The sequence below is a fragment of the Petaurus breviceps genome, unplaced genomic scaffold (assembly GCF_028583685.1).
Source record: "Petaurus breviceps papuanus isolate PSGF00001 unplaced genomic scaffold, PetGlider_PUasm1.0 90925, whole genome shotgun sequence".
Classification (NCBI taxonomy): Eukaryota; Metazoa; Chordata; class Mammalia; order Diprotodontia; family Petauridae; genus Petaurus; species Petaurus breviceps.
In genome coordinates this window covers 30,870,511-30,880,173 of record NW_027187380.1, presented here as the reverse complement: position 1 = coordinate 30,880,173, position 9,663 = coordinate 30,870,511, and the positions used below count along the sequence as shown (strand labels likewise).

General features: G+C 36.9%; 1 protein-coding gene across 1 annotated transcript; it reads right to left on the bottom strand.

The window, feature by feature from the left end:
- Positions 1-1,023: 1,023 nt before the first annotated feature.
- LOC138152320 (olfactory receptor 2T27) lies at positions 1,024-1,974 on the bottom strand. Its single transcript, XM_069076014.1, has one exon. It carries the CDS (start codon positions 1,972-1,974, stop codon positions 1,024-1,026), a length of 951 nt encoding a protein of 316 aa, XP_068932115.1.
- Positions 1,975-9,663: the final 7,689 nt, after the last annotated feature.

Sequence of the window (9,663 nt, the reverse complement as noted above, 5' to 3'; positions counted from 1 at the left end):
TTTTATCATTTTTTCTAATTGCTGATTTAGTCTGATTTCTATGGGTTTCTGACCTTTCTCCTTTGCACAGTTGTTTTCAGTCATGTCCAACTTTTCATAACCCCTTTTTTGGGATTTCTTGGAAAAGATACTAGACTGGCTGGCTATTTCTTTCTCCAGGTCATTTTACACATGAGAAACTGAGGCAAACAGGGTTAAGTGACTTGCCCAGGGTCATAAAGCTATTAAGTGTCTGAAGGAGATTTGAACTCAAGAAGAGTCTTCCTGATGCCAGGCCCAGCATATAACCACTATACCAGTTAGTTACCACTACTACCCAAAATCAATTTATAAAGGTTTGATTCCAATTTTTAAAGCATAAGACAGTCATATTTCTTCAAGATTTTGGTCATTTTTTCAGCAAACTAAAGAGCATCAATTGGAAAACCAGTGAACTTAAGTGATATGACTGAGACCAATAAGAAAACTAAAAATTGGGGTGACTAGGTGGTGCAGCAAATAGAGCACCAGCCCTGAAGTCAGGAGGACCTGAGTTCAAATCTGGCCTCAGATACTTAACACTTACTAGCCATGTGACCTTGGACAAATAACTTAACCCCAATTGCCCTGCCTTCTCCTCTTCCAAAAAGCAAAAAAAAAAAACACTAAAATTAAATTCAAACTTAAATTTTGCCATTCCAAGGATGTGGTTGGGGGCAACAGGTCAGAGAAATACAGTGATAAAAAAGATCCTCCTTAGAGACTAAGGCCACTATCAGAAACTTTTGGACTGGTCTTGGAGGCCTGTACAATTCCTCTCTTTTCTGGACAAAGTGGAATGGAGGAATTTTGCCCAACTTTTTAAATTCTTCTCTTTCTCAATGACTTTATCCTACTCAAAGATTCAGTAATCACCCAGTCTACAAATCTAATTACAAAGAAGTCTTACTTAATATTTCCAGAATTTTCCCATGCTTCTAGTTAAAGGTTGCCTGACCATGAGTACCTTACCTTAAGGTACTTAGAAACATCTCCACTGAATCCTCAGAAGGTTCTTATCCTCCTTGAGGAACATTGACCCAATGTCTTCTTTAGAGCCCCACTAACATCCTTGTTTCTGAGGCTATAGATGAGTGGGTTAAGCATGGGTGTGAGAATAGTATAGAAGGCTGACACAGCCTTATCTTGCTCTGGGGTGTGGTAAGAGTGGGGAAGCACATATGTGTACATGGCAGCTCCATAAAAGAGACTGACAACGACCATGTGTGAAGAACAGGTGGCCACTGCTTTCCGCCTCCCCTCAGCTTCACTCATCAAATAGACAGTTATGAGGATGCGAGTATAAGAGGCAGAAATGACTGAAAAGGGGATTAGGAGCATCATGATACAGCAGACATACATAGCTGTCTCATAGGCTGAGGTATCTGTGCAGGATAGCTTCAGTAAGGCAGGGACTTCACAGAAGAAGTGGTTAATCTCTCTTGAAGCACAATAGGGAAACTGCATGGTGACTGGGGTCAATAGGAAGCCATCTATTGAGCCACCTAGCCATGCTGCAGCCACAATCAGTAGGCATACCTTGCGCCTCATTAAGATAGGGTAATGAAGAGGGTTACAGATGGCCACATAGCGGTCATAGGACATGAGGCCCAAGAGGAAAAATTCAGCACCTGCCAGGGTCAAGTAGAGGAAGTGCTGGGCAGTACAACCTGCAAAAGAGATGGTCTTCTGGCCCACCAGCTGGTCCACTAGCATCTTGGGCACAATAGTAGAAATGTAGAGAATATCCATAATGGATAGTTGGCTAAGCAAGAAGTACATAGGAGTGTGGAGCCTGGGATCAATATGGATAAGAATGATCATAACAGTGTTGCTGATCACTGAGATAACAAAGACCAGGAAGATGAGTGAGAACAAAAGCCATGGAAAGTGTGTGCTGCTGAACAACCCAAGGAGCACAAAGTCTGCATACATAGAATAGTTTCCCCATTCCATTATTTGAGAATGGTAGTAGACCTGGAGATTAGAGAAAAGAAGACAGAATTCTTAGTTACATGGGTCATTTAGCCCTATTTTTTTTAAGCAATTGGGGTTAAGTAACTTGCTCAAGGTTACACGGCCAGTTATTTGTGGGTGTGGTGCTGAGTGTCTGAGCCCAGATTCTATCTCCAGGTCATCCCGACACTGGAGCCGGTGCTCTTACTCGCTGTACTACCTGGCCGCCCCTTAGCCCTATTTCTTAAAACATATTCTAAAGTCATGAAGTTAATTCCAATGCAAATTCATTATAGCTTTTCCAACAAATACCAATATTTAATTTTCCCATTACTTGAGAAGAACAATTTATTATTGACTCCCATCTCGTGATAGTCATTCTGATTCTTCTAACCTGTGAAACTACAAAGCCATGGATTTTGCTTTCTTTTTCTAAAAATAAAACACAAGTTTTACTGATTGCTATTGTTATGTGCTACCCTTAATAAATCATACTTCCTGCATTAATAACTACCCTCTCCTCTTTTAAAAAGCATCTAAGTTAAGGTAAATGGTTTGGGGGGGGTGGTAAATACAGTTCTTTCTGACTGAAAAGAAAACAACTATATTTTCAGTCAGAAGACCTAGCTTTGAATCCCCAGTCTACTATATATTACCTGTTTTACCATGAGAGAGGAATAAGGGGGTAGAGAAGAAGTAAGAGAAGGGTAAATAAAAGTTAAGGCAAAGCAGGAGAGGGAAAGACAAAGCAAGGAAAGCAAAAGAAAGGGAAGGGAAAAATAAACATGGAGGAAGGAGAATGGGAGAGATGATGGTATATATGGCACAATATTTTTAGAGTTTTCATAAAGATATGAAACATACATTTTGATTTTGCTCTAAAACCCTAATCCTATATGTGTATGTGTGTGTGTTTGTGTGTGTGTGTGTGTGTGTGAATTTGGGTAACATAAGTATGTATGTATGTTTAAATGTTCATTTTCCTAGGCCTTTAAGAACAAAGATATTTATGATATAATCATTAGTCTTTAGTACCTGAATAAATCAATAAGCATTTATTAAAAGACTTCTATATGCCAAGTGTCATGCTAGATTCTAAGAACAGAAAGATACAAAAGAATAATCTATTCTTCAAGGAATGTACATTATGTAAGGGAATGTAATTTACAATCCAGTAATTCCCTGAGGGAAAGCTATGACATAGGTGCATTGCAAAGTTAAAGAAGGGGTAATTTGTTCCCCTGTTTCTTCCTTTGTATTTATAGGGAGGTGTGAAAGAGGCCTCAGGGAATGCGTGGAAAAAGAAGCAAGGCTGTAAAAGATTTGAAGGTCAAGGACAAGAAAATGTGAATATGTTTCTCTGACCACACCCTTCTTTCAAATAAAAGTTAGCTTCCCCTCAAATTTTCTTTTAAACACTTTTAAAGCACCTCATTTTCTCTTATCACATTCTACCTGTTATCATACTTACTTGTATAGGTTATACCTTCTACAATTAAATTAAAAATTCCTTTATGTTTCGTACTATATCTGTGCTCTATCTTTGCACATTTGCCACATAAAAATCATTTAATAAATGTTTGTTTATTTAAACTGAAATGAACTGAGTTGAATTGTTTTTGTAGATGTGTCTTCAACACTGAATTATTCTTCTTATTTCTATACTCACAAAATGGTTTCACCATGCAGATCAGTTAATAGGTTAATTGATTCTGTAAGTCGATACTTACATATATTATAACTTGTATCCTTTCTATGCTAACATTTTCTCTTTTTGTTCTTGAGGCTGAGTCTGTATTCCCAAGGCAAGAAAAGCATAGGGGTGACTAGGTGGCTCAGTGAATAGAGCACTGAACTGAAGTCAGGAGAACCTGAGTTCAAATCCAGCCTTAGACACTTAACATTACTAGCTGTGTGACCTTAGGCAAGTCACTTAACTCCAACTGCCTTGCCTTTCCCACTCCAAAAAGTAAAAACAACAACAACAAAGAGAAGAAAAGTATAGTTTCTCCTAAGTATCAGGTTCATTTTCTTTCAGAAATTATAAATTATTTTGAAAACCTAGAAGATAATAGCTGCCATTAGTCTATAATTCTCACTATGAAGATATTCATCCTTGTTAGAAAAAGCAAACAGAGAACAACTAATATATCATTTATATCAGAAGTGAACAATGTTTTAAATGGGGCACATCAAGATTTGAGTTTTAAACTTTTATTATACAGGTGTAGATGTCAGAAGCATAGAGAGCATACCTGCCACTTACTTGAACAGCAAAAAAAAATTGAGTTTGAAATTTCTCAGCAACTGACTCACAAAAAGAAAATAGAAATATGTTAGCAACTAACTTCATTTTCATGATCAAAGAGGATTGGGGTATGACCCTGGACCACAAAATCTGACCTCTGTACATAGCATATAGGGCATATTGTAGAAGTTATTGACCTCTGTAAGAAAGAATTGTTTAGATTTTTCTTTTTTAATAGCCTGCTGTTGGGTCTGCCTGCCTTAAGTCTCTCCCTATCCAATCCATCCTCCATTCATCCACTAAAATTATTTTCTTAAAGTGAAGGTTCAATCATCTCATACCCCCTACTCAATGGACTCCAGTGGCATCCTATTGCCTTCAGGATCAAATACAAATTTTTCTATTTGGCATTCAAAGTTCTTCATAAATTAAATCCCTTCTACCTTTCCAGTGTTCTTACACCTTACTCCCCAACATGTACTCTTTGATCTAGTGACAATGGCCTCCTGGTTATTCCATGAACAAGGCACTCCATCTTCTTTTTCCAGGCATTTTCTCTGACTGTCTCCCATGTCTGGAATGCTCTCCCTACTCCACTCTGATTACTGACCTTCCAGGCTTCCTTTAAGTCCCAGCTAACATCTGATCTTCTCATGGAAGCCTTCCCCAACTTCTCTGTTAATTATTTCTTATTTATCTTGTATATTGTTTGCTTTGTACATATTTGTTTGCCTGCTATCTCCTCCATTAGAGTATACTAGAACTGTCTTTCGCCCTTTTTTTCTATCTCTAGCACTTAGCACAGTGCCATAGTGGGCATAATGTTTATTCATTGGTTAAATTGATTGATCATGAGAACAAAATTATTTAACCAATCAGTTGGGAGGGGAGAAATGAAATCCACCAATTTAGTTATTTCAGATTGGCTTATTGTAGACAAAAATTCTCAAACTAAATTCTTCTCTGGTTGGTTTGGACAATTGTACTATCTTCTTTCTATATTTCATCTCTTGGCAATTTCTTCAACACCCATAGGTTTAATTGTCTTCTCTGGGCAGATGATTCCTAGATATAGATGTTAACATAAGCATGAGATTTATAAATAGAAATAAGAGAGAAAGAGGAGAAAAAGAAAGAGAGAGAGAGAGAGAGAGAGAGAGAGAGAGAGAGAGAGAGAGAGAGAGAGAGAGTTTGGGAATGTTTAACAGGGAGTAGTTGGTGAAATAAGAATGGAGTTCAGGAGAGAAAGGACTGGTAATTAGATATGCATGTATGCTTTATATGTTTTATCTATGTATACACATGTTATCTATGTATATGATATATGTCTTTGTGTTTTTATATGACAACCAGCTGTAGGTGTTGATATAGGACTAGAATGGAGGAGAGGTAAAAGTACTGAATATATGTGTGTATGTGTATATGAATATTTTTAGATTTAAAATATATAAAGTATTTAAATGCATAATATTACACATACAAATACCCACTGGACATGATAGCCCACACCTATAACCCCTGCTGCTGGGGAACTCTGATGCTGATGGATTGCTTGAATCTGGGAGATCATATTTAATGAATTAAAAGGCAAAAATTTTCCATGATAAAAAAGGTAATTGAAAAAGCAGACGAAGAAATAAAGATGGAATGAAAAACAGGTTGGGTAGAAATAGGAACATAAGACAAATAAGGAAGTTTGGGATAGAAAAGCAACAATAATGAGCAAATCTTTCCATGGCAAACTAAACACAATAAGTTCTACCATCTCTGTGTTAAATTGTGAGAAACAGACAATTAACCAGGCCTAACCCAGTACTATTTATGCTTTCAGAATAATCAGATAGTCACAGAATTTTAGAAATGGAATGGGTCTTATGAATCACCTCATGCAAACCTCTCATTGGAGGAAATAAATACTCAGAAAGATAAAGCTGACATTCAAAGTCATATAAAATAAATACTTAATGTCATAGCCAGGACAAAAACCTGGCCCTCCTAGCTCCTCAGTTAAACTGATTACTTGTTGTTATGCAGATGAAGCAACCAGTTAGCCAAATGACATTTTTATCTTTCCATTTCTGAGGCAGTTTGATGATATATTGGATTTAGTGTTGGACTTGTGTTCAGGAAGATGAGTCCATAGATTGCCTCAGACAGTTACTAGCTGTGTGAAACTGGGTTAGCCAGTTCACCACTATAAACTTCAGCATTTTTATCCTTAAAATGAAGATAACAGCACCTACCATTCAGGGTTGTTGTGAGGATTAAATGTGAAGGATTTTGCAAACTTTAAAATGCAATTTAAATGCTAGGTATCTTTATTATTACCATATAAATATAGGATATAAGGAAAACAATAGCCTCAGTTAACTGCAAACCTAAAACTATCACAAAGCTTCAGTACTATATTTTAAGATTTTAAAAGGTTTTTTTCTTACAATAGTACTGTGAAGCATTACTATTAGCCACTTTACAAATGAGAAAATTGAGTTTTCTCACTCAATTTTCTCATTTGTAAAATGGCAAATAGAGGTCTGTTTAGAGACCTCAATTGCCATAGATAGTCACTATAAGTTATTAAGGACTGTACATACAGGTAGGTGCCTGTGGGAAGGGAAGAGGTTCTTGATTGTCTATGGGCTCAGGTCCAAATCCTTTCTGCATTTTTGTTGGTGTAATTGAAATTTTTTTCTATGTTGAAAAAAACTCTTTGAGTTCAAGTTCAGTCTTTGTCTCTTATTAAATGTTTTTATCTCAAACAGGGGACTTGACCTCTCAAAGTCTCAGTTTACCCATCTATAAGATATGCATAATTTTATATACATAGTTATATGTATATACCTCATAGAATTTTTATTAGAATCAAATGATGATGTATGCAAAGCATTTGTAACAAAAAGTATAAGTATAATATTTAATTATTCATATTTAACCTTTTTAGAATTGATAATGAACATTCAGGCAAGCATAATATCTAGCATTTATATATTGTTAAATTCATGATATATTTATCCTTTATCTTCTTTGAAACAAAACCTAAAATTCTTTCTTTTGTTTTTTAAAGAGTCCTGTGACTGGATATAGTGAGGCTTTTATAATCACTTACCTCAAGGTATGCTCCAAAAAATCCAGGCTTGTTGGAAAGAGATGACCAGGATAAGGTTCTCAATATGAAACAAAAGTGACTATTGGAATTGCTGAATGTTGGGACTAGAATTCTTACCTGTCTATTTTTCCTAGTCTAAATCCACTAGGAGCAGTAAAAAGGAATGAATCTAATTGATAATTTACTTGATGTTTGTACCATGACCACTAAGGAAGAAGGCACAAAAACTTGTGTGGATCTTGGTGAGGGTGCAAGGGAGAAGGTCTTCCAGGCAGAGTCAGTGAGTGAGATGGCAGCAGCCTCAGCTTGTGAAGAGAGAATATTCCTACTGCCTGGAGGTCAGTTGGGATTGCTTGATCTCTGCTTGCCAATTGGACCCCTCCTTTGAAAATAGGACAAATTATGGATTCCCTACAGGCAGAGAAGGAAGGGACTATGTTGCTATACATCTTGGACTACTGGGAATGTATGGAGAAAGAGACTTAAATAAAGGAGGGAATTTGCATCATGGAAAAAAATCAGCATTTCCATTTAGAGGGAAAAGTGACTTCATGATGTCAACCTCTGGGTCTTTTTGTCTCTAGCCTACAATTAGCAAAGAGGAAGTGTAGCAGGTTTGTTTATTTAAAGTGTATCAACATAGAACAAAAATAATTTCTAATAACTTAATAGTACAGTACCTATCCCAAAAATTCTTGTCCTTTGAAATTCTCCCTATAACTCAGGCTTGTAACTTTAAAGTTAACACTGACTCTTTCCTCTACCTCATCTCTTCCTATCCCCAACCCCCACCATCCAATCAGTTGCCAAATTATGTTTTCTACTTTCACAATCTCTTTATCAACTAACAATCCTTTCTTTGTTCCTTTGTTCCTATTGTCAATAACTATTTTTGTCTTCAAGAATTGAGTGTGCAGCTAGGTATCACAGTGGATAGAGCACTGCACCTGGAGTCAGGAAGACCTGAGTTCAAATCTAAACTGAGATACTTACTAGCTGTTTGACCCCGAACACTTAGCCCTGTTTGCTTTGGTTTCCTCATCTGTAAAATGAGGTGGAGAAGAAAACAGCAAAGCACCCCAAATACATCCTGTGCCACAAAGTCAAACACAACTGAAACAACTTAACAACAGTTCTTGCTTCTAACCTCTTATTTATTCATCAGTTTTCTGTAGGATCAAATGAAAAGTCATTAACCTGGAATTGAAGAACCCCTATAATCTGGATCCAAGTGCTAATTATCATTTCTCACTAATTCTCTTCATTCACTCAGTAATCATATCCTGCATTCCTCGGCCTCTGTATGTCAGTGCAATTTGTCTCTTATGCCTCAGACATACTTCACTTCACTCCTCCACATGTTGAAATTCTCTTTTCTTCCACCTCCCTCACAAAACCCTTCAAGATCTCCACCAAGACTGAAAGTCTCTTCCTCTCCAAATTGTTGTATATAACTTTATCTGGTTCTCTTCTTTATCCTTATCACAGTTATATGATCCTAGATTTAGAGGTAAAGAAGACCACAGGAATACCCTCCTCCTAATTTTTATAGAGGAAAAATCTGAGGCACAGAGAGGTGAGTGACTTCTCCAGAATCACATAGCTATTGTCTTTAAAGAAAAATGAACCAAGTTCTTCCTGACTTTAAGTCCAATGCTCTGTCTGCCTTATATTAACTTTAATGACTTCAAAGAGCATTGAAAATGTTTAATAGGAAAAATAGAGGTCCTCTGGGAATACTGGTTCTGTTCTGACACTTTGAAGAATTAAAGAGAAGTGAGGATGAAATCAATATATTATTATAGAAAGGAGGAAGAGGGATGTGGAATTTACTATTTCTCATAATTGGTGTGTGTGTGTGTGTGTGTGTGTGTGAGAAGAGTATACAAACATGGAAGAAGGGATGAGAGAGCAGGCATCAGTCATTAAGTCAATAAGAAATTATTATACAAATTATTAATTTGTTTGGGGTAGCTATATGGCTCAGCAGATAGAGTGTTGGACTTGGAGTTAGAATTACCTGAGTTCAAATCCAGCCTCAGACACTTACTAGATATTGTAATGGCAAGCAAAGTAGTATTTTGCTGCTTGTTTCAGCTATTCAAGTGCCTTTGAGCTTCCTTCACCTTTGATTGTGTCAAGTCTTTATTGGAAACAGTATATACAGTCTTGCCCTTAATAGACCTAAGGGAGTTTGGAGAACTTCCCTGCCCTTAATAGGCCTAACATCAACACATGGAGCCCATGGTGGGAGGAATTTGCCAAAGAGTGGAACAGAAAAGAATAGAGCAGATAAAGGCTGGAACACCAGCTGGGACCAGGCAGAACTGAGAGA